This window comes from Podarcis vaucheri (genome assembly GCF_965113315.1).
Source record: "Podarcis vaucheri genome assembly, chromosome: 5".
In the NCBI taxonomy this organism is placed as follows: Eukaryota; Metazoa; Chordata; class Lepidosauria; order Squamata; family Lacertidae; genus Podarcis; species Podarcis vaucheri.
Genome location: NC_138763.1, coordinates 95,556,645 through 95,582,055, shown reverse-complemented (window position 1 = coordinate 95,582,055; position 25,411 = coordinate 95,556,645). Strand labels below are relative to the sequence as shown.

The 25,411-nt window shown below is 45.1% G+C and overlaps 1 protein-coding gene across 36 annotated transcripts in view; it reads left to right on the top strand.

Annotated features, from left to right (window-relative positions):
* SORBS1 (sorbin and SH3 domain containing 1) overlaps positions 1-25,411 on the top strand; it is a 211,881-nt gene that overhangs the window by 69,839 nt on the left and 116,631 nt on the right. For 8 of the 36 annotated variants that reach the window (XM_082223033.1, XM_082223022.1, XM_082223006.1 and 5 more), the window contains exons 1-2: positions 12,347-12,778; positions 19,963-20,018. In XM_082223033.1, coding sequence (XP_082079159.1) covers positions 12,744-12,778; positions 19,963-20,018 — 91 coding nt within the window. In that variant the 5' untranslated portion in view covers positions 12,347-12,743. Of the gene's footprint in view, positions 1-12,332; positions 12,779-19,962; positions 20,019-25,411 lie in introns of those variants that run through there. The other 28 variants (XM_082223020.1, XM_082223019.1, XM_082223016.1 and 25 more) reach the window with 19 other exon arrangements.

The window sequence follows — 25,411 nt, the reverse complement described above, 5'->3', positions numbered from 1 at the left end:
CCCACAGGAATTTTTCAGGGTGGTCAGTTAACAAGTACAGTGGAACCTTGGTTCACAAACTTAATCCGTTCCGGAAGTCTGTTCCAAAACCAAAGCGTTCCAAAACCAAGGCGTGGTTTCCCATAGAAAGTAATGCAAAACGGATTAATCCGTTCCAGACTTTTGAAAACAACCCCTAAAACAGCAATTTACCATGGATTTTACTATCTAACGAGACCATTGATCCATAAAATGAAAGCAGTAAACAATGTGCTGCAGTCACACAATCAATCAGTGGCTGAACTGGGTTCCACACAGTCACAAAAAAGCCACAAAAATGCAAAATAGCAAAAACAGACAGACCTCAACGTTGGTGTGGCACTCAAATTGGAAGTGTAACACACAAAACGGAGCCCGTTCGGCTTCTGAAAAAAGTTCACAAACTGGGACACTTACAGTGTTTGGGTTCCAAGTTGTTTGAGTACCAAGGCGTTTGAGAATCAAGGTACCACTGTAAGCATAACTAGCATCAGGGAACAGGCATTTCTGGTGACTGAGGGGTGGCAAGGCCTGGGAGACACCTGCCCTCTGAGAAACTTGTGTTCCTGGTCTTACTCCTCCATTGTTTCTTAGTGGGTATGACTGCTGTTCATTGTGGCATACGATCCAGCCAGACCTTATTTCAGAGTGCAAAAGCCAACCCTATACAGTGGTACCTCAGGTTACATACGCTTCAGGTTACAGACTCTGCTAACCCAGAAATAGTGCTTCAGGTTAAGAACTTTGCTTCAGGATGAGAACAGAAATTGTGCTCCAGTGGCACGGCAGCAGCAGGAGGCCCCATTAGCTAAAGTGGTGCTTCAGGTTAAGAACAGTTTCAGGTTAAGAACGGACCTCCGGAACGAATTAAGTACTTAACCCGAGGTACCACTGTAAATTGCGATTCCTTAGCTTTTAAATTCTAGCAAAGTTAGCCTCTGTCTCACGCCTCGAGATCAAAAATGGCAAAGCCTGCTTTCGCGGTTTGTAAAGTTAATCTACATTTGGGCATACAAGGAAAAGCGATTTGCTCATATGCATACAAAAGAGCCTTTGGGTGAGTTTTGGTGATGTACACTTTCTTCCCCAAACAAATATTGATTCAAAATTGTGTTGGAAAGGGTGGCAGTAGCTAATGCTTAGTGCTTTAATTACTAAAATGAGAAATGCCCGGGTTGTATCCTCTAACCTAGAAACTCAATACCTCATACCAGGTTTGTGTGGGGGGGGGGGTGCTTTCTGTGTTGCATGGGGGGGAAATTCTGCACATGCTTAAGGATGTGTCTCCATTTGTTTGCAAAGTGATGCATTTTTTATTGCATTGGACAAGCATTTAAGGAATCTTTCACTGTGCATTGTTTTTACATTTTCCGGCTTTTCGTTGATTTTATATGTTTGCGAGCTTTGAGATTGTTGTTGTATAAAGCAACAAATATTATTTTTACGTATTACCATTACTGTTAACAAATGGCTGGAGGCAAGGCTTTTATGCCCCCTGACACTGTTATTAAGGATTCTCTATTCCTTGTACAGTAAAAGAATAGTTTAGGATGCCTTTGAATTTATGATGTAGGTGCTCCATTTATATCTCTTGGGGGAAGGTATTTGTCGATGGCTAAGAATTAATGCAACCCATTCACCATAGCTTAAGCATTTGTGAGAGTGTGTCTGCAGTGTGTTAAGATTATTCCCGTACACAAATGAATGTTAGTTCCAAAGATCGTTAAATCAAATCAGTTTAAATCACGATTTAAATCACTAGTCAGTAAGAATTGATTTAAATAATTTTTTTTCCAGAAAGACACATTCTTGCTGGTATAATCTTAATATTTACAACCAGGTGAAGGTTTCATTTTTGGAATAATAAACTTTCAGAGTAGTTTTTACAGTTATATCAAAAATTACTGATTTGATTAGTAATAGAAATATATAGACAATCATGAAATTATTGTGAGGTTTAATAAGTTAACCTTTTATTTTTGGACAACTTTTCTGCTGTACTGTACTTTATTGGAAGGAGAAAAATAATCATTTCCTTAATAACAATTTCAGCAATTTATGGAACTAAAACAATAACATTATAGCGTATGTATCCATGTTGGTTAACTGATGTGATTAAACAATTTTTTTTTAGAAAAGACTGAGTTTTAGCACACATGAAAAACTTAAAACAAATCCTTATTTCCTGATGAATAGCCTTCGGACTATAATGTAACTTAAATAGAAAACTATCTTTAGAAAGATTTTTTCCTCCAAAAGCATTTTATTTTAAAAATCCAATTTAATTTTTTTTTTAAAAAATCCAATTTAAATTTTAAACATCCATTTAAAAAATAAATAAATCATATGGGTTTTATCCACCCATATGATTGGCGACTATTAGCCAAGTCACTGATCCTATCCCTACATCTCGAAGGGGCAGTTATTTCACTGTTTACTCGAGTGTAGCAGCGTCTTTTCATAGGGATGCTTTGGTTCTGAGGACTACTGCGTCAGGGAAAGCGACAAGCGGTCAGAACAACTGAAAGTTTGGGAGCCGCTATTGTATGCGAACGAGGGGCAAATGCAAGAAAATAATCTCTGGTTACTTGTTAATGCAACAAAGACCCCAGTGTTCCTTCTCGTCTCTGAATAGAATTTTATGTTCTGGAAAAAGTTGTCATGTGAATCCACTCGTAAGTGCATCAACTGACAAAACGTAATTACTGGACACGCAGGAAGCAACTGAAAACGAATGTACTGTACCTAACTTTTAATTAAAACTCACCCCCTCTGAAAATCCAGCACACCCCTCTCCTCTGTTCAGTTCCTGGAGAAAACACTGAGGGAAGCTACTTGGCTCTGCTGTGGAGTTGTGACTGAGAGGGAAATAGCTGGAGTGAGGCCTGGAGTGATTCAGGTCATCCTCTGCAACAAGCGACAACAATTAGCTAGAACGTTGTTCATCTCTTCTGCTCAGGCTTCACAGAAAAAGCATTTTGGTTCCTGAAATTCATTCCAGTGGTGCAGACAAAATATACCGTATTTTTCGCTCCATAAGACGCACCTGACCATAAGATGCATCTAGTTTTTAGAGGAGGAAAACAAGGGGAAAAAAATATTCTGAATGAAACAGTGGATGTATGATTTTTGTGGTTCATGCTGTGGCCACAGACATGTGATTTGACAGTGAGTTTGGGGTAGCCCAATGCAAAAATCCTGAGGATCCATGTGGATCTGTGCTTTGTAACAGTGGGTGCCAGTGGCGTAGCGTGGGTTGTCAGCACCCGGGGCAAGGCAAGTAATTTGCGCCCCCTAACCCGTGGATTTGCGCCCCCTAACCCTAACCACCAGATGTTGCGCCCGGTGCGGCCGGCCCCCCCTGCACCCCCCACGCTACGCCACTGGTGGGTGCATGTGTTTTTGGGTTCAGGCTGTGCTATGTGATCTGATGGTGCAGATGCTATGGACATGCTATGTGATCTGATGGTGAATTTGGGGTGACCCAGTGCAAAAATCCTGAGGATCCATGGGCTTTTACCTTCCCCCTCCCAGGGAGCGTCCTTTATCACTAGCATCCCTTATCTCCCTCCCCGATTGCTTGCCAATCAGCTGCTTCCTTTCAACACTCCCTTCCCTCTTGTTTGCCTTAGTGTCTTTTCCTTAGCTGGAGCAGTTTTTTGCTCCTCCTTTTCTTCTAATTTCTCTCCTCATTGCTTTAATCTTCCTGTCTCCTCTCCTTGCAAGTTCGCTGTCTTTACCTCCCCCTTCCCAGACAGCCTCCTTTATCGCTAGAGTCCCTTATCTCCCCTCTCAATCGCTTGCTGATCAGTTGTTCAGCGGCTTTGTTTCAACACCCCCTTCTCTCTTTCAAAAAAAAGAAGAATCATAGAATCATAGAATCATAGAATCATAGAATCATAGAGTTGGAAGAGACCACAAGGGCCATCGAGTCCAACCCCCTGCCAAGCAGGAAACACCATCAGAGCACTCCTGACATATGGTTGTCAAGCCTCTGCTTAAAGACCTCCAAAGTAGGAGACTCCACCACACTCCTTGGCAGCAAATTCCACTGTCGAACAGCTCTTACTGTCAGGAAGTTCTTCCGAATGTTTAGGTGGAATCTTCTTTCTTGTAGTTTGGATCCATTGCTCCGTGTCCGCTTCTCTGGAGCAGCAGAAAACAACCTTTCTCCCTCCTCTATGTGACATCCTTTTATATATTTGAACATGGCTATCATATCACCCCTTAACCTCCTCTTCTCCAGGCTAAACATGCCCAGCTCCCTTAGCCGTTCCTCATAAGGCATCGTTTCCAGGCCTTTGACCATTTTGGTTGCCCTCCTCTGGACACGTTCCAGTTTGTCAGTGTCCTTCTTGAATTGTGGTGCCCAGAACTGGACACAGTACTCCAGGTGTGGTCTGACCAGAGCAGAATACAGTGGCACTATTACTTCCCTTGATCTAGATGCTATACTCCTATTGATGAGGCCCAGAATTGCATTGGCTTTTTTAGCTGCCGCGTCACACTGTTGGCTCAAGTTTGTGGTCAAGTTTGTGGTCAACCAAGACTCCTAGATCCTTTTCACATGTACTGCTCTCAAGCCAGGTGTCCCCCATCTTGTATTTGTGCCTCTCATTTTTTTTGCCCAAGTGCAAAAAATGCAATACTTTACATTTCTCCCTGTTAAAATTCATCTTGTTTGTTTTGGCCCAGTTCTCTAATCTGTCAAGGTCGTTTTGAAGTGTGATCCTGTCCTCTGGGGTGTTAGCCACCCCTCCCAGTTTGGTGTCATCTGCAAATTTGATCAGGATGCCCTTGAGTCCATCATCCAAGTCGTTGATAAAGATGTTGAATAAGACCGGGCCCAAGACAGAACCCTGTGGCACCCCACTAGTCACTCTTCTCCAGGATGAAGAGGAACCATTGATGAGCACCCTTTGGGTTCGGTCAGTCAGCCAGTTACAAATCCACTGAGTGGTAGCATAGTCAAGACCGCATTTTACCAGCTTCTTTACAAGAATATCATGGGGCATGATCTGTTTTTTGCCCCTGGGCAATTCGGCTCCAGGGACCATGCATTCGCTCCATAAGGCGCACAGACATTTCCCCTTACTTTTTTGGAAGAAAAAAGTGTGTCTTATGGAGCGAAAAATACAGTAACTGATAGAATTCTACAGGATGGGGTATTAGTGTGTGAAAATGTCCCGATCTAGTGATCTCCAGGCACACACCTCCTGATGGTGGAGATCTCTGGTGCCATCCTGGCGCACAGACATCTTCACTTGGTCACAAGTGGTCGAGAGCCGGATGCAAAATGCGCCTGGCGACTGGCTAATTTCAAACACTGGCCAGACCTGCCTCCCTATGCCACCTCTACAGCAGTCTATCAGTGAATAGGTGCTGCTGGTCTCCTCCAAACCCTAGGAAGGAAATGGTGGGGGCCGTGAAAGTGTTTGATTCAGGCAAGTTTGACTCTCTCCCCCCTCCCCACCCGCCTTGTTCCGGATGTAGATCTTCACTTGCCCTTTCCTCCTTGGTGGAGGGACACCATTTTGTGGTTTTCCTCAGCTGCCGAAATGTCTTGGGCTGGCCCTGTTTCTTTTTAGAGTCTTAGCCCTTATGGGAGGGAGATGTTTAGGCAGGACCTATTGGAAAAGAAGGGCAGACTGATTTCTTCCACATGCACTCCCCTCTCCCCCATAGCTGTCGACCGTCCCTTATTTGATGGGAAAGTCCCTTATCCCAGCGCCGTGTCCCGCTGCTGTCCCGTATTGATGATGTCCCTTAAATTTCCCGGGTTTCGAAGGAAGCAGCTCCTCTCCCTCCCTCCCTGCCGGCCAGGGAGGAGGGAGGCTCCAACTGTGTTGCTTGGCTGCATTGCTCACCCAATAAGGAGTCTAAGAACGACTGGGGGTGGAGCTTGCATGCCTTGTGCCAATCAAATCGGCCGCATTGCCTGGCGACTCGCCTTTGCTCAGCGCTTCCCAGCAGAGAGGTGACGGTAGTTTCCTTGCTGCATCCCCTTTGCCGGGTTGCTACGCTGTGGGAACCACCGCTTGAGGCTTTGTTTGGCTGCTGGCTGGGCTTTCTGCCTTTGGCTCGGAGGGGCCCAGAAGTTGAACATACCTGTGCTGGCAAAATCCCTTATTTTGGCTGCTGATCCCTTATTTTCGAGGCTTCTGGTCCCTTATTTTCAAATCTGTAAGTTGACAGCTATGCTCTCCCCGCCTTCCAATTTTGCTTCCATAGCATTCCAGGCAGTGTTAGAAACTGAGATAAGAAAGCTAGGAGCTAATCGTCACCTTAAACTTAGGTTATGGGTGGTAAAACAGAAAGTCTAGGTGCGATTTTTTTATACCAGTAATACGAAGCTGAAAATGAGCTGCAGTTAAAATATTATGTTCATTTTTCACATGGTCTAGTCCTTCCCTTGCCCATCCCCCTAATATTCTTAAGAGGGTCTCTTCTCCAGTCTTCAGAGAGTACCTGGAAGTGGGGAGGCAGAAAAAAGGTCCTCCTTTCCTTCCACTCTACAGCTTTAATCTGAAATTTTAGATGCAGTACTGCGCCCTGAGCTCAGAAACTGCTCATGCTAATGAAATTCCCTGTTGCAAAATGTGCCTAGAACAATGGCAGTTCCAAACACTGATTCCAGGACATTTGCAGTGGTGCTGCTATCAGTGTTTGAAGCTCCCAGGCTCTGTAAATGTACAGTGGTACCTCGGGTTACAGACGCTTCAGGTTACAGACTCCGCTAACCCAGAAATAGTACCTTGGGTTAAGAACTTTGCTTCAGGATGAGAACAGAAATTGTGCTCCGGCGGCGCGGCAGCAGCGGCAGGAGGCCCCATTAGCTAAAGTGGTACCTCAGGTTAAGAACAGTTTCAGGTTAAGAATGGACCTCCAGAATTAAGTTCTTAACCCGAGGTACCACTGTATTTGCTTGTGTTAAGTTTTGGGTGAACATATCAGACGACACAGCGATTCTTCAAACAGCTCTTGTTTATTCACAGGCCAGGACAGAACTGATCTAAAGGGTTCAGTCAGCCTGCTTATATAGTACAATGTAACTGTAACAATTTTCTAAAACTATCTAATCACTGAACATCACTTTCTATCCTTTATTTGCATAACTAACTACAGTATCCCCCTGCTGGCCCAGGGTGAGAACTTCAGTACATAACAGTTTGCATGTATTATTATTATTATTTCTTATTTTAAATGTAGTCCCTGCCTTTCCGTAGAATGTCCAAGGCACCCACTGGACATAATCACTATCCAATAAGTATGATTGTTGCACCGAAAATGAACAACATCCTTCAGGAAGAAAAACGATACTTGTGGGGAGTAGATTTTGCGTTTCCTGTGCACAGCTTGAAGTGCTGCATTCAAAACAAAACCGGTTTGGCCAGAGCAGGATATGAAGAATTAACATGTGTATCATAGTCAGTGTCTGAAGTTACCAGGACACCAGGAGCTTTGGGGCAATCCAGAGGCAAGGGTAGCCAGAGGACCAAGAAGCACGTTGGAGTTCTGGAAGACCTAAGCCACGTTCAAGCATTGTTCCTGACCAGGAAACAGCAAGATGCGTAGCGGGCATGGGGCCATGTTGAGAAGGAAGAACTCCAGCTGTCAGAAGCCTGTTCACTTCCCCAGTTAAGTCACTCGGAAGTCAGGGAAGCTCCACAAGTTTCAGTAATTCAGTTGTTGTTGTTTAGTCGTTTAGTTGTGTCCGACTCTTTGTGACCCCCATGGACCAGAGGACGCCAGGCACTCCTGTCTTCCACTGCCTCCCACAGTTTGGTAAAACTCATGCTGGTAGCTTCAGGAACACTAGCCAACCATCTCGTCCCCTTCTCCTTGTGCCCTCCATCTTTCCCAACATCAGGGTCTTTTCCACTGCCGCTGCGCCGCCGGAGCATGATTTCTGTTCTCATCCTGAAGCAAAGTTCTTAACCTGAGGTAATATTTATGGGTTAGCGGAGTCTGTAAGCTGAAGCGTATGTAACCTGAAGCGTATGTAACCTGAGGTACCACTGTATAAGGTGTCAGCAGGAAATGTACTCCCCAGTCGGTGTGTTTAGGATTGCAACCCAGGACTAGCCCTAGAAAAGTTGGCCTTCGTGCACTAGATCTTGTGAGTCCTGGCAAACAAGGCTTGCTTCTGGCAACGGAGCAATTGGCAGCTCGGTCTTTAATTATTTCCCTGTTGCCTGCAAAGTATCGGCTTCCGTTTCCACCAGCTTCCCTATAAAACAGCAACAACAAGCCCTGCATTTCGAGGGAGCCTTAACCACGACACATCTCATCTCATCTCTCTCTCTCAACTTTGTTAGGAGACCTGAGCGAGCAAGCCCATAAATCTTCACCCTGAGGTTGACATCAGTGGTGGAGAATTGGGGTGTGGGGGTGTGTGGTAGCCCCAGGTGCCATCCCTGAAGGGGGGTGACAAAATCTCCCCTGGGCGGATCATCGCCATGCCAATAGGGACACGGTGCGCTGTGGGGCCCATAGCTGTCAACTCACAGATTTGAAAATAAGGGACCAGCAGCCTCGAAAATAAGGGATCAGCAGCCGAAATAAGGGGTTTTAGTCAACCAGCAGCCAAACGAAGCCTCAAGCGGTGGTTCCCACAGCGCAGCAACCCGGTAAAGGGGATGCAGCAAGGAAAACCACCGTCACCTCTCTGCTGGGAAGCGCTGAGCAAAGGAAAGTCCCCAGGCAACGCGGCCAATTTGATCGGCACAAGGCATGCAAGCTCCACCCTCCAGTCGTTCTCAGACTCCTTATTGGGTGAGCAACGCAGCCAAGCAACACAGTTGGAGCCTCCCTCCTCCCTGGCCGGCAGGGAGGGAGGGAGGAAGAGGAGCTGCTTCCTTTGAAACCTGGGAAATTTAAGGGACATCATCAATCCGGGACAGCAGCGGGAAACGGCGCTGGGATAAGGGAGTTTCCCGCCAAATAAGGGATGGTTGACAACTATGGTGGGGCCTCAGTCACCCTACAGCTGGGGGGGGGGGAGAGGCAGCAGGTGGGATGGGCTGTCATGGGCGCTGCGTCCCCAGGTACCCAAGAGGCTTCCTCCATCGCTTGTTGGCATTTCCACCTGGGAAGTCCTTTAGAAGCCTTGATTGTGCCTTCCTAGCTTTGGGAACCAGCAGGTCTTAAGGACAGCCTTGCTGGAATGCAGACCTCTTTGCAGTTGGACTTTTCCTACTGCCTCTCCGCCTGCCCCTTCTAAATCTCTCCCCGGGTCACTCTGGAGTCTTCTTGCTGTTATTTTTGCATAGAGTACAGCACATACTTTCGTGGCATCCTAATAGGCCTCATTTATACTACGTGAAGACAAGTTGTCTCAGGCCTGTTTACAAACCCCTAATAAGCGCCAGGCCACCCAGTTTGTCCAGCTGACGGCTGTTCTCAAGTGTCAGTGCCCTACCGGGTTGGACTTGCAGGGAACAAATGCCTCAACAGAGTTGTTGCTTTGGGCATCATTATATGTCATTTATTGACGAGGAAAGATCATTTGGAAAGGGTAGAAGAAGCGAGTATCTGATCTAATTCTTGCTGATTCTTCTTACGAGCTCCAGAGGTGTTCGGAACACCTTTAAATGTGTCCCCTTAGAAGCCCTAACTTACCTGGAACGTAACCAAATGCAGTGGTACCTCGGGTTAAGTACTTAATTCGTTCCGGAGGTCCGTTTTTAACCTGAAACTGTTCTTAACCCAAAGCACCACTTTAGCAAATGGGGCCTCCTGCTGCCGCTGTGCCACCACTGCACGATTTCTGTTCTCATCCTGAAGCAAAGTTCTTAACCCGAGATACTATTTCTGGGTTAGCAGAGTCTGTAACCTGAAGCGTATGTAATCTGAAGCGTATGTAACCTGAGGTACCACTGTATTACGATTCAGGATTCAAAAGCATGTAATCCTCAGTTTAGGCCATCTCCTCTTTCTTTGCCGTACAGCGGCTCATTCCTGACAACGCAGTATCTTTAGATAGCAGCCACAAATGCTGGTCCAAAGTCAGCCCAACGCAGAGTGCCAACAGTGGCTCCTACATAGTCACAACCAGGCGGGAGTCAAGGTCCAAGGAAACAGAAGCTGGGCAGCAGATCCGCACTATGAGGGACAAGTTGCTTGGCTGGAGGAGCAAGTTTTATTTGTATTTTTTTCTTTTTTATTTTTTTAACGTAATTGTTACGATATATAAGCAAAATATTGCAAATACATACATAGATAGATACATAATCTTTCAGATAAGCACATTTATATGAAAAAAGGAACAAAAGACAAGAAAAGAAAAAAGAAGAAAAAAAGTTGGAAGAATTTCTTCCAAGTTTATTCTACAAATATCTCAATATGAAAATAATAATAAAATTTCATTGACTTCCATCGCTTACACTGCTCTTCCTATATGCATTTTAAGCAAGATTGTATCTGTTATTCCGCATTTTCCCCATACAATCTCACACAAATATTCTAATCAATAAGTTTTCTAAATCTTTCATAAATCTATTCTAAACACAACCAATACCTTACATTTAATCCTTGTCTACATAATCATTTCCATTGTTTCTGGATTATATTCTTTGGTTTTTGTCTTATCAAATCAGTCAACGAGTCAGGAGCAAGTTCTAAGGTCAAGACATCATTAGGTCTAACAGTGTTTCTCAAACTTGGGTCCCCAGCTGTTGTTGGACTACAACTCCCATCCTCCCTGACCACCGGCCCTGCTAGCTAGGGATGATGGGAGTTGTAGTCCAACAACAGCTAGGGACCTAAGTTTGAGAAACACCAGCCAGGTATGTCAAGGCTGGTGGGCAGCTTAGGCTAGTATTGCAACTCCCCCCGGCTTCTAAGAGAATTGTGTTGTAGGCCTTCAAAAGTGGCTTAGATTACAGTGGGTTAAGAGAGCAGAGGCTTAGTGTGGTCAAAGCTTGTTGAGGCTTATGCCGAGAGTCACATTACATGAGAACCAAGTCACTTCTGCATAAGGCAGTGTGAGAATCCGGCCTGCATTTTTGTCATGTTTGGTGAATGTATATGTGCCTCCCAATGTACACAGAGGCAAGCTATGACTAGTAGCTGATTCTTCCCTGTGAGCATGCGGTGAAGCAGAAATATTTTGCCATGTGTCAAACCCCACTGAATATTTTGAGTACAGGAGCGTAAGTTTCCTATGTGGAAGTTATTCCCATGCAAGGAATTTTCTTCTGGTCCAGGCGGTCCTGATTCTTCCTTGGATTAGCTCTGCTGTGGTTGCTGTCAATTCTCTCCTCGCCCCCCTATAAAGATATTTGCAATTTCAATTCTGCAGAGAGAGACTGTGAGCTAAAGGCTCCGGCTGTTTCCATTTCCTGTTCATTTATTTAATGTTTAATGTCCCAACGTTCCTCCATGGAGTTTGATGTGTACAGGCTTCTCCCTCCACCTCCATTGAATCCTCACAACAATTCTGCGAGGTAGGTTAGGCCAGGAGATGGTGACAGGTCCAAGGTACACCCAGTGGACTGAGTGGAGATTTGACAGCTGATCACCCAGGCTCTGGCCTGATGCTGGAACCACACAATCATAGAATCATAGAATCAGAGAGTTGGAAGAGACCACAAGGGCCATCGAGTCCAACCCCCTGCCAAGCAGGAAACACCATCAGAGCACTCCTGACATATGGTTGTCAAGCCTCTGCTTAAAGACCTCCAAAGCAGGAGACTCCACCACACTCCTTGGCAGCAAATTCCACTGTAGAACAGCTCTTACTATCAGGAAGTTCTTCCTAATGTCTAGGTGGAATCTTCTTTCTTGTAGTTTGGATCCATTGCTCTGTGTCCGCTTCTCTGGAGCAGCAGAAAACAACCTTTCTCCCTCCTCTATGTGACATCCTTTTATATATTTGAACATGGCTATCATATCACCCCTTAACCTCCTCTTCTCCAGGCTAAACATACCCAGCTCCCTTAGCCGTTCCTCATAAGGCATCGTTTCCAGGCCTCTGACCATTTTGGTTGCCCTCCTCTGGACACGTTCCAGTTTGTCAGTGTCCTTCTTGAATTGTGGTGCCCAGAACACAAGCTCTAGTTTCTGCAGAAAATTCACCCAGGGAAAAAACAACAACAACCCACCACGAATTCCCCATTGCTAGGGAGAAAACAAAACCCACAGCCCTCCTCCTACTGAGCCACTGTTGACGACTGTAGAAATATTTGCCTGACAGCTGGTGTGATCCCTGCCCCGTAGAGCTGGAACGGGTGGCATGCATAGTAGATGCCGGTTATTTGCAAATGACGACATTCAGTCACCCTCCAGCCACCATCGCACCGAGGCTGAGCTTGCCTGCTTTCCTCATGCGACACATCCAGGTTTCAGCCGACTGTTTCTGCAAAGGACTTCTCCCTCCCCCCTTTCCTCCTCTTCGAGCCGGCGGGTCCCTCTCCACCGATTCCACCCCGATCTGCCGAAAAGAATTGCGGTTCTGGCTGATGTCCAAGTGAGAGGGGGACTGTGCCAGGCAAGCTGGGAGGAGGAGGAGGAAGACGACGAGGCAAATGACATGACTCAGATGAGCTCTTCTAATTATAAAGCACAGCCGGGGCTGGGATGGAGTATTTAAAGGTGTCGGAAGGACAGGAAGACAGTTTCCTGAAGCCAGTTCTTCCTACACTTCAGCCAAGCAGGACACACACAGCATGCTTCGGACTCGGGGTGATAACTCTACGCCCCAGTTGAAATGAGGATTGCAGAATATGGCACCTGCTCTGGTAGAAGAACCTGACCACAGGTAAGGGGGCAGTGTGTCCAATTTTAGCTCTCTAGTACAGTGGTACAGTGGTATCTTGGGTTACGTTACCTTCGGGTAACGTAATTTCGAGTTACGAACGTGGCAAACCCAGAAGCGCTTTATCGCGCTGTGCGTGTGCGCAGAAGCGACGCCTGCGGATACGGGCTTTTCATATGGACTCCCAGGACAAATTAAGTTCGTATCCAGAGGGTCACTGTACCTTGGTTCTCAAACGCCTTGGTACTCAAACAACTTGGAACCCAAACACAGCAAACCCGAAAGTAAGTGTTCCGGTTTGTGAACCTTTTTTTGGAAGCCAAACATGCTCTGTTTTGAGTGTTACGCTTCCGATTTGAGTGCCACACTTCCGTTTTGAGTCCTACGCTGAGGTCTGTCTGGTTTTGCTATTTATTTTGCTTTTTTTGTTTTTGCGGCTCTGTTTTGTTTTTGTGACTGCGTAGAACCCAGTTCAGCTACTGATTGATTGATTGCGTGACTGCAATACATTGTTTATTGCTTTTATTTTATGGATCAGTGGTTTTGTTAGATAGTAAAATCCATGTCAATTTGCTGTTTCAAGGGTGGTTTTTAAAAGTCTGGAACGGATTAATCTGTTTTGCATTGCTTTCTATGGGAAACCGCGCCTTGGTTTTGGAATGCCTTGGTTTTGGAATGGACTTCCAGAACAGATTTAGTTTGAGAACCAAGGTACCACTGTAAATATTTCTGGCCTCTTGCATTGATGCTGGTGCCACATTGACCAGTCTGTGTCGTATAGTTTAATTTCTAGTCCCGTCCTGCATTGCTCAACTGCAGCTGTTGTTGAGAGAGTTTCTGGTTGTTGTTTTTAGAAGGCTTGGAGCTGGTCAGAGCTACAAAGGTCTATAGCTATCACACATCCAGAGGATTGGCAAGGGTTATGCGAGGAGACTTGTGAGATGCCCGGAGGTGTGCCATTCCTGTTGCAGGGTTTTTGTTGTCATAATGGCAAGCGCAGTGATCCGTCAACTTGGGCCTTCCCAAATTCAGACCTCGCCTCTGTCATTAACCTGTTAGGCAAGCTTAGGCAGTCCTCCAGCGGCAATAAAAGAACAAATTACTGACCTACTTTACAGCATTGTTGTAGAGGTTTGCAATACAATGTGGCTGATATTTTTTACACGGCATTGTCCTATTACAGATTGAAAAGCAGACTCATTGTTACAGTTAGATAGTATCACATATAAAGAACTTTATACGTTTTCTCCTTACCAATCTACAGTGGTACCTCGGGCTACGGACGCTTCAGGTTACGGACTCCGCTAACCCAGAAATAGTGCTTCAGGTTAAGAACTTGGCTTCAGGATGAGAACAGAAATTGTGCTCCGGCGGCGCGGCAGTAGCGATGGGGCCTCCTGCTGCCGCTGCACGATTTCTGTTCTCATCCTGAAGCAAAGTTCTTAACCCGAGGTACTACTTCCGGGTTAACAGGGTCTGTAACCTGAAGCGTCTGTAACCCGAGGTACCATTGTATTGGTTATGGGGCAAAATGAATGATCTGGGAGCAGCTGGTGTGGTATCATTGCTGAAATTAAGCAGGTATTAATTAAGAATACTGGGAAAGTAGGATATATTTCTTAAAAATAAGTGTTCAGGTTGCTTTCTTCACACCATTGCAATATTATCAACATGGGCCAAGGTTGTTTGCATCTTTCTTTCATTTTTTTTTGGGGGGGGTCAAATTTTTATTAAACTTTCAAATATTCACATATATATTCCAAATTCCAAATTTATTATACATTTCTCTCTAAATTTTGACTTCCCGGCGTTCGCTCCACACTGTTCTTAATCCCATCCCATTTACAAGATTGCATTCTAACCAACATTTCACCTAAGACACATTATTCTATTTCATGCGTTATCAACCTTCTACCACTCCTCATGTTTCAAATCCTGCTCGCGATTTCATCTGATTATATATATTTTCAGTTATTCCAAAAAGGACTTCCATTCTTCCATGCATAGTCTGCCATTCTGGTTTCTTACTTTTGCCGTTAGTTCCGCCAGTTCTGCATAGTCCATTTGCTTTAGAATCCATTCTTCTTTTACTTCTTTCATTTTTAAGCAGCTAGTGCCTAGGTTGATTCAGTTGTTCAGAATAGGCCAGCATGACTTCTGATTCCTAAACAGCCCACATGGAGACTCTCTGTCTCTCTGGAGCACAACAGGATAAGAAGGAAAGCACATTTCTCCTAAGCTACCTTTCAAAATGGGACGAGGGTGGCGCTGTGGGTTAAAGCACAGAGCCTAGGGCTTGCTGATCAGAAGGTCGGCGGTTCGAATCCCCGCGACGGGGTGAGCTCCCGTTGCTCAGTCCCTGCTCCTGCCAACCTAGCAGTTCGAAAGCACGTCAAAGTGCAAGTAGATAAATAGGTACTGCTCCGGCAGGAAGGTAAGCGGCATTTCTGTGTGCTGCTCTGGTTCGCCAAAGCGGCTTAGTCATGCTGGCCACATGACCCAGAAGCTGTACGCCGGCTCCCACAGCCAGTAAAGCGAGATGAGCGCTGCAACCCCAGAGTCGTCCGCGACTGGACCTAATGGTCAGGGGTCCCTTTACCTTTACCTTTTACCTTTTAAAACAGGGAGAAGCATATAAAGATCCTTGAGGGGAAGGGTAGAGGAAAACGTAATAAATACAAAGAGCGACACAATTCACACTGTGTTTTAGTGCTGAGGAATATGAACTTGGGAAGAAGATGAAAAGCCTGCTAACTCACAAGACGTCCACCAGCAGATAGGCTGTGAGCTGAAAGTAATTTAAGAATATATTCCCACTGTTCATTTAACTAGCAACAAAGGTCTAGTGAAAGGAGGAAAGACCATCTGCCACCAAAGCCACATTTTAACCACAAGTCTATAACTCTTTCATTCTGTGTTCAGGACCAGGATGCTGAGATGCATTTTCGAAATGCAGCAACGCTGTAGAAAGGCCAGGAATGAACGGGACAAAAGTGAATGCATTCTTTTATCAGCAGAAACGGGGACGCCAACAACATCTCCCTCTCTTATTCTTCGGTGTTTTCCAGGGGGAAAAAGAGCAGGACATTCCATTAGTTTGCTTCTTAGCAGCTTGCCCCCATGGGACCCCTGTGCCAAAAGGCCCCAGTATTGATGTAATGGAGTCACAGCTGTGGGCAACACTGGCAGCAAAACGATGTCACTTTAAGCTATGGCTTCGTTGAATGTGATTTGATTGTTCAGTGATTTGGGGCTAGGGCTGCAAAGGGGAGCAAAATGTTTGCAGTGGAAGCAGCCATGTTCCTCACTCTTAACTGGGCATTATCTGTAGGACATTGGAGCATCTGCAAAAACACTAGGTAAAGGTAAAGGTAAAGGACCCCTGACATTTAAGTCCAGTCGTGGCCGACTCTGGGGTGCGGCGCTCATCTCGCTTTACAGGCCGAGGGAGCCAGCGTTTGTCCGCTTCTGCAGACAGTTTTTCCGGGTCATGTGGCCAGCATGACTAAGCTGCTCCTGGCAAACCAGAGCAGCGCACAGAAACGCCGTTTACCTTCCCGCCAGAGTGGTACCTATTTATCTACTTGCACTTTGACGTGCTTTCAAACTGCTAGATTGGCAGGAGCAGGGACTGAGCAATGGGAGCTCACCCCATCGCGGGGATTCGAACCGCCGACCTTCCGATAGGCAAGTCCTAGGCTCTGTGGTTTAGACCACAGCGCCACCCGCAAGAAACACTAACAGATGGTAAAGAGGGTAGGGGAAGTAAATGGAGGACATTTGTAAATTGTATGCCCTCTGAGTTCCCTTTTGAGCCCAAATATTAACCTTAGCTTTTCTTCAAGCAACAAGGAATATAGCCATTCATAGGGTGCATCCAGACTTCCTTTTGCGCTGCACTTTTCAGGCACATGTCTGGGCTTTAAAGATTTGCACCTGAGCATTTCTTTCTTTCTTTCTTTCTTTCTTTCTTTCTTTCTTTCCTTCCTTCCTTCCTTCCTTCCTTCCTTCCTTCCTTCCTTCCTTCCCTGGGGAAACCAGTGTTTTACCGCTGAATTGGAACAAACAATAGTCCATGAAAAGCCTGGCCTGTGTCTGGAACACATGCTTAGAAATGTTTCACAAACGGAAGTCTGGATGAACTCTCAAATGTCGGCATCCATGGCAGCTCTGCTGCCACTCACCATGTTTCATGCACAAACATTAATGTGCAAAAAGAGCCAACACATCACGGCAGCAGAATGATCCCACAATAAGACCTTACGCAACATACAGGCAAGACACAACTGGACAGGTGTTAAGAAACCAAAGTGTTTCCCACAGTGCGCGACACCATGGGTCAGCTCGCACAAGGGCTTGAACCCTGAGCGTCACAAGCAGCCTGCAGGTAGCTCCATTTCTGAGCAGCAAACATGCAGGGCTTCGCCCTAAAGTCACAGGGCAGCTTACATCAATTACAACACAACATTGATATTAAAAACACAATGTTTAAAACAACAATATAGGAGACACCAGACTTGCAGCAGTAGAGACTGGGTTCCTGTCGAGTTTGTGTGTGTGTGTGTGGAATCCCGAGGCAGAATGCCTAGAAGAGTTTTGAGATAAGTGTTAACAAATACTGAAAAGTCAAATTCTTGTTGGGCCAGACCATTTGTGGTTGCCGCATCCCCCAGAGCTCCCATCAGCAGGGCTCCCACTTGTATACTCTTGAGTTCTCCAGATGTGAGAAAAGAATAAGGCAGGCAGCCCCATGACAGATATGCACCTGGGATGTGTGTTTTCTTGCTAAGCCTTAAATACTGCGGTTGTCTCTGGCTGCAGAGTTTGATGGGTCCCTCTTCCCCTCATGGCTATGGAAATGGAGTGGGAGAAAGTGGGGGAAGGGTAGTATCAGTGGGAATGTCGTTTTTAGCTCTTGCACATGTAACATGGCACCATTACTGTGGGAAACATGCAGGTGGCGCTGTGGTCTAAGCCACTGAGCCTCTTTTTTTATATATAATTTTTTTTTTGGTTTTGCAAATTTTTTATAAACAATACAAACAAATAAAACAACAAAACAAACATGTATAATTTCATCTCCTTTTTTCATAAGCCTCACTTCTCTGACTCCCCCAAACCTCCCCTTTCTACATCCCAGTTTCCAAAATTGTTTCAGCAAGTCCTAAACTTAATTTTATCAAATTTGTTCCTTATTTGTTCTTTTCTTTTACTTAATCTTTTGTCGCTGTAATCTCCTTTTCTTACCAAGAACCTCAACATTTTAGCATTCATTAATATTATAATATTTCTTGAGATAAATTTTAAATTTCTTCCAGTCTTCATCCGCCGTCTCTTTCCCCTGTTCACGGATTCTGTCGGTCATTTCCGCCAATGTCATATAGTCTATCACCTTCATCTGCCATTCTTCCAGGGTGGGTAGATCTTGGGTCTTCCAATGCTTTGCGATGAGTATTCTTGCTGCTGTAGTAGCGTACATAAAAAAAGTTCTATCTTTCTTCGACACCAATTGGTTACTAATGCCCAAGAGAAAGGCCTCTGGTTTCTTAGGGAAAGTGCATTTTAGCACCTTTTTCATTTCATTATATATCATTTCCCAGAAAGCTTTAATCTTCGGGCACGTCCACCAAAGGTGGTAGAAAGTACCTTCAGATTCTTTACACTTCCAACACTTATTATCAGGCAAATGATAGATTTTTGCTAGCTTGACTGGGGTCATGTACCACCTGTAGATCATTTTCATAATATTTTCCTTTAAGGCATTACATGCCGTAAATTTTATACCGGTGTTCCACAACCATTCCCAGTCAGCAAACATAATGTTATGACCAATATCCTGTGCCCACTTAATCATAGCCGATTTAACTGTTTCGTCTTGTGTATTCCACTTAAGCAACAAGTTATACATTCTTGACAAATTCTTAACATTGGGTTCTAACAGTTCTGTTTCTAATTTTGATTTCTCCACCTGGAAGCCAATTTTCCTGTCTTGTTTGTATACCTCCATTATTTAAAAATAATGGAGCCAATCTCGTACTTTTGTTTTTAATTTCTCATGACTCTGTAATTTCAGTTTATCTCCATCTTGTTCCAAAATTTCCCAATACTTTGGCCATTTGGCCTCCATATTAAGTTTTTTCACCGCTTTAGCCTCCAAGGGTGACAACCATCTAGGGGTTTTGTTTTCCAACAGATCCTTATATCTAGTCCAAACATTATATAATGCTTTTCTAACAATATGGTTTTTAAAGGCCCTATGCACTTTAACTTTGTCATACCACAAATATGCATGCCATCCAAATGCATTATTAAAACCTTCTAAATCCAAGATATCTGTATTCTCGAGGAGCATCCACTCTTTCATCCAGCAGAACGCTGCTGCTTCATAGTACAGTTTTAAGTCCGGCAGGACAAATCCCCCTCTTTCCTTTGCATCCGTTAAAATCTTAAATTTTATTCTGGGCTTTTTGCCCTGCCAGACAAAATTCGAAATGTCTTTCTGCCACCTCTTGAAACAGTCCATCTTGTCAAGCTAAGCCACTGAGCCTCTTGGGCTTGCTGATTGGAAGTTCGGCGGTTCGAATCCCTGCTCCCGTTGCACTGTCCCAGCTTCTGCCAACCTAGCAGTTTGAAAGCACACCAGTGCAAGTAGATAAATAGGTACCACTGCGGCGGGAAGGTAAACGGCGTTTCCATGCACTCTGGTTTCCGTCACAGTGTTCTGTTGCACCAGAAACGGTTTAGTCCTGTTGGCCACATGACCCGGAAAGCTGTCCGTGGACAAACGCCGGCTCCCTCGGCCTGAAAGTGAGATGAGCGCCGCAACCCCATGGTTGCCTTTGACTGGATTTAACCATCCAAGGATCCTTCACCTTTACCTTTTTTTTATATTGAAACAGGAGTTGGGGCTGAATAAAGTCCTCCAAGCCTCTCTTTGTGTCTCTTGCTCATACTGTAGAAAGGCTAAATGTTATATTAGTTGTTGTGGGCATAGAATCATGGAACTGTAGAATTGGAAGGGACCCTGTGGATCATCTAGTCCACCCCCCTGCAATTTAGGAAAATGCAGCTGTCCCACTCAGGGATCAAACCTGCAACCTTGGCATGATCAGCACCATGCTCTAACCAACTGAGCTATCCAGGCTACTGACATACACTTGTGACCTTTCCTGTCTTTCATTTCACAGAGAGGATCCGAATTCGCATGTGGAGAAGCTGAGATCCTCTGGCACAATGACTTCTGGTAAGTTGGCTCTCCCTGTTGTTTTCTTCCGCCTCTTATCGTCTTGTGAATGATGTATTCTAAAGTTACCAGATTTTTTTCAAAGGATCCGGGGACATTTTTTTAAAAAAGAGAAAAAAAGTTACTGATTTTTTTAAAAATAAATAAATAAATAAATAAATAAATAAATAATATCTTATCTTCTGTTGTCACCTCTGTCGCGCAGTCTTTCTCTTGGCCGTGGCCTGTTCTCTTGGAGTGCTAGCCGCCGTGGGATAGGCTTGGGTTGGGGCTGGGCTCGGCCATGTGTCCTTGCCCTCCCGGTGCTCTCCTACCTCTCCTCCTCAGCGGCAGCGGTGGCACACCAAGGTCGGAGCTCCCTCTTTTTTCTCCTTCTTCTTTCTCTTTCTTCCTTCTTCTCCTCCTCTCCTCCTTCTCCCTGTGTCAGCACCGGGGTTTTTACTGTCCCCGGAGTGCCGCTGGGCAGTCGGATGGGTGCTCTCGCTCCCAGCTCAATTTGGATCATGGGTGTGTGTGTGTGTCAGCCATTCCCCCAGTTGACATGCCAGGCGTCCCCGGTTCCCCCTCGGCAGTGGCAACCACAGTCTCAGCAGCCCGGAGCCAGGCTGGTAGAGCAATTGGCTCTGGCTGGCTTCAGGGGCTGCTCGCTGCCGTGGCGCCCGCCATTTTGGCTCGCCGGAAGTCCCCATATGATGTGTCTTGTGCTGTTGAACCAATCACGCAACATTCATTCCCTACTAATAAATCTACAACACTTCAAATATAAATCCAGGGACATTAAATTAAATCCGGGGACGTTCCGGGGACAGATTTTGTCCAGGGACAGATTTGTAAATCCGGGGACTGTCCCCGGGAAACGGGGACGTCTGGTAACCATAATGTATTCTGCCGGAAGCAATGCAGAGAACCACCCCAGCATTCTAGGAGTAACTTCAGGTATTGCATTTGACCGGTACCTGCACCCCTAGCTTCCAGGAGCAGCAAACCTACGGAGTAGTTAGATTGAGGGCGAGGAACCTGATGTTGACTAGATGTTGACAATTTTTCTGCTTGGAAAGCATCTGACCTAGAATTCCAAAAAGGCCCATAAGATCGACAGCAAGTTTGGCAAGTCTGCCTCAGATGTCAAATAAGACATTTCCCTAAGCATGCAAATATTTTAAGCCGTATACTTATCTTTTGCAAGAAGTGGCCATAAACTGTGAGTGTGGGTTCTCCTTTAAGCTGCTGTTTATACTCAGGGGCAAAATGCGGGTTGTGCCCTTGATCTCCAAAGCATCTAATTTATTAGCTGAGCTTGATTTTGAGGTCCCAGAACAGTCCTCGGCTAGAGGTTGGAGGCTGCTGCTGCTGCAAGTCTGAAGTCTCAGCACAGTGTAGCAGTCTCTATGATTGAACTCACCAGATCAGGAAGAAGAAAAGTGGAAAGGCTTTCTCATTTTCCTCGGAAAGAGCAATATTAGCAAGTCTGCTCAGATTACACTATGGTGGGTTTTGTTTTGCTGAGTTAACTCTTTGTGTACCTTTGTGCAGATTTTTCAGCTGCTAACAGAAATGTGTTAAAGATGGAAGCCTTAAGCTGTTTGTTGTGATGTAAGCTCACAGCGATTTAAGCTCCCTGGTAATCTTTTCAACTCAACGGTGTTCTCATCTGCCCACTGTCAGAAGCACTGTGACTCTGATTAACAATTGGTGGAAACCGGTTAGGGATTGTAGGGAAAGATCTGCCAAAGAAGCTGAAAAACATCTTCCATGTATGCGACAATGGCCGCGCGAGTTTAAATAGCACAAGGATGGAAGACTGAAGAAACCCCAACTAAAGAATCATGGCAAGAAAAATTGATGGATTGTGTAGAACTGGCAAAACTGACATACAAGCTACGGGACAAGGATAACTGTGACTTTAAAGATGAATGGGAACCCTTTACAAAGTATTTGAAGACGCAACAAAGCGAACTGGACTCCTTGGCTGGTTCTTGAATAAACATTCACAAACCTTTTATTGATAATAATCAGCTAAATAGTTTGAGGATCTATACAACTGTGTAACATGCAGAATACAGCATTTCTAGAGAAATCAAAGACTGGAACTGAGGGAAGTCGGGGGCTGGGGGTGGGTGGGTTCTGTGGGGGGAGGGAGGAAAAATGGGGGGGAATAAGGATGATATGTTTCTGGATAATATGTTTTGTTTTAATTTTGAATAAAAAGAAGGAGGGCAAAAAACAATTGGTGGGAACTGCAATTGGAGGGAATCTGCTTGTGGGTTTTCCATGGAATTTAGCTGGCCACCCTGAGAACAGAGTGCCAGGTTTGGGGCTTGAACCAGCTGAGCCCTTCTTATGTCCTCCCATTCATGTACCCTCATCATCTGGTGTCAGTGTAATTAATTTTCACAACCTCCCTGATGTTCGGAGGACATGCAACTCCGGAGAGATTTCTTCTTCTTCTTTGAGGCATATACAATACTCATGAATGCACTACCTATTAGCTTCTCAGGAATGTGTCTCAAAAAATAGATTGTTATTAGCAATGTTTCACTACCACCTCCCATGCTTTCCTAGCCAGAGGGCATGATTCTTCTACCATCCTTTGACTCTGAGGATAAGTCTTCTGAAGAGATTACACCTTCCCAGCCTGTTTGAAGCAGCAGTTACAGAACCATAGAATTGTAGAGTTGGAAGGGACCCAAGAGTCATTTAGTCCAACTCCCGGCAATGCAGGAATCTCAGCTAAAGCATCCCTGACAGAGGGCCATCCAACCTCTGCTTAAGAACCTCCAAGGAAGGAGAGTCCACCACCTCTCGTGGGAGTCTGTTCCACTGCCGAACAGCTCTTACTGTCGGAAAGTTTTTCCCGAATGTTTAATCGGAATCTCCTTTCTTGTAGCTTATAGCCATTGGTTCAGGTCCTACCATCCAGAGCAGGAGAAAACAACCATGTTACCTCTTCCCTTGAGATAGTTGAAGATGGCTATCATATCTCCTCTCAGTCTCCTCTTTTCCAGGCTAAACATACCCAGCTCCTTCAAGCGTTCCTCATAAGGCTTAGTTTCCAGACCCTTGATCATCTTGGTTCCCCTCCTCTGAAATGTTCCAGCTTGTCAGCATCCTTCTTAAATTGTAGAGCCCAGAACTGGACTCAGCATTCCAGGTGTGGGACTTCTGTTGATTCAGCCTAGAATAGCATTAGCTTTTTTTGTTGCTGCATCACACTGTTGACTCATATTAAGCTTGTGGTTCACCAAGACCCCTAGATCCTGTTCACATGTACTGCTAGTAAGCCCATCCAATATTTGTGCATCTGGTTCTTCCTGCCTAACTGCATAACCTTACATTTGTCCCTATTGAAATTCATTTTCAATAGGAAGAAAGAATTAAAAGAGACAACTTCTTTTTGGAGATGGGGCCAACTAAAGAACAGGCTAGCTGGACTTTAATAAGGTTTCAGATAACTGCGGCTCTTTGCTGAGACAACATTCCTCCGTTACCAACACTTGGGTGTGTGAAGAACTACTGGAGCTCTGAATGCTCTCCATGGTCGTGATGAAGCTTGCCTGAATCTTGATTAATCTTGGCTAAATCAAAACGAGATCCTCCCTTTTGCTGGAGGGGGGTGCAAAAGGAAAACCTCCCCATATGCTTGTGGCGAACTTGTAAAGGTGTCAAGACATTCTGCTGACGTTTGGGAGTATATCGGAATTTGTACATCAAGAGCAGCTTCTCCACAAAGATATCCCATTCCTCCTTACAACTGCTGGAGTGGAGGTACCTAGGCAGTAAGAAGGAAGAAAAAGAAACCTCATCTGAGCATTTACTCCAGAATTTGTTTCAAGAGAATTTGGCTTTGGGGGAAAGTTAAGGGGCTGTTTAGACCGGCTCTAGAAGACTGTGTGTGGAAGGGAGAACAAGGCAGCCCTCACAGAAGGCAGGGATTATTGCAAGAGTCATTGGAGAATGCAAGAAAATTATTCTTCTCTTCTTCCTTCTTTCTCTATTTTGTTTGTTCTGGCTCACCAGTAAGGATAGTACTCTTCTGCCCAAGCGCTCTCTCTCTCTCTCTCTCTCTCTCTCTCTCTCTCACACACACACACACACACACACACAAACACACTTACAGGTGAAACTCGGAAAATTAGAATATCGTGGAAGAGTTTATTTATTTCAGTAATTCAACTTAAAAGGTGAAACTAATATATGAGATAGACTCATGACATGCAAAGTGAGGTATGTCAAGCCCTTATTTGTTATAATTGTGATGATCATGGCATACAGCTGATGAAAACCCCAAATTAACAATCTCAGGCTGATAGCATCCATGCCACGCCACATTGAGGCAGTAATTGATGCAAAAGGGGCCCAAACCAAGTACTGAGTACATATGCATGATTCTACTTCTCAGAGGTCCAATATTGCTCTATTTGCAGTCCTTGTTTTGCTGATTTCATTTAATAGTCTAATTTTCTGAGATGGTTAACTTGAGGTTTTCATCAGCTGTACACCATGATCATCACAATTATAACAAACAAAGGCTTGAAAGATCTCGCTTTGCATGTCATGAGTCTATCTCATATATTAGTTTCACCTTTTAAGTTGAATTACTGAAATAAATGAACTTTTCCATGATATTCTAATTTTCCGAGTTTCACCTGTACACTTCTGTTGTTGCTGCCCAAAGGGTTTTGCATTAGCACAAAAACCCTGAACTGAACTCACCAGATAGTCAGTCACCATTGCCCTGCTTCCGTTAGTCCCCTCCTCCTTAATGTACTTCCTTTGCTGACTCAACCTGGAATGATGGAGTCCTTTTCTGTAGAGAGGCGTGCATCCCACAGCACAGTGTTAAAAATAGCTATGCCACCTTTGCTTTCACAATGCTGTACGTCTTTTAATGGCTGTATGGGAGGCAGCCGTTCAACAGGTTCAGAGTTTCGCTGGCTAGGGTGGTCGTAGGTGAGAAAGGCTGTGCTTTACCTATCCCATTATCAACCTTTAGTAATTAAGGGCACAACACCTCTTGGGAAAAGAACGGAAAAGCTGCTGGAAACTCTGAGCAGGAGAGGTTGAATAAATGTGAGCAATGAGTGTGATCTTTTGGAAACGACCGATTAAGTGATTTTATGGTATGTTCCAATATTAGGTAAAGGTAAAGGGACCCCTGACCATTAGGTCCAGTCGTGACCGACTCTGGGGTTGCAGCACTCATCTCGCTTTATTGGCCAAGGGAGCCGGCGTACAGCTTCCGGGTCATGTGGCCAGCATGACTAAGCCGCTTCTGGCGAACCAGAGCAGCGCACGGAAACGCCGTTTACCTTCCCACCGGAGCGGTACCTATTTATCTACTTGCACTTTGACATGCTTTCGCACTGCTAGGTTGGCAGGAGCAGGGATCGAGC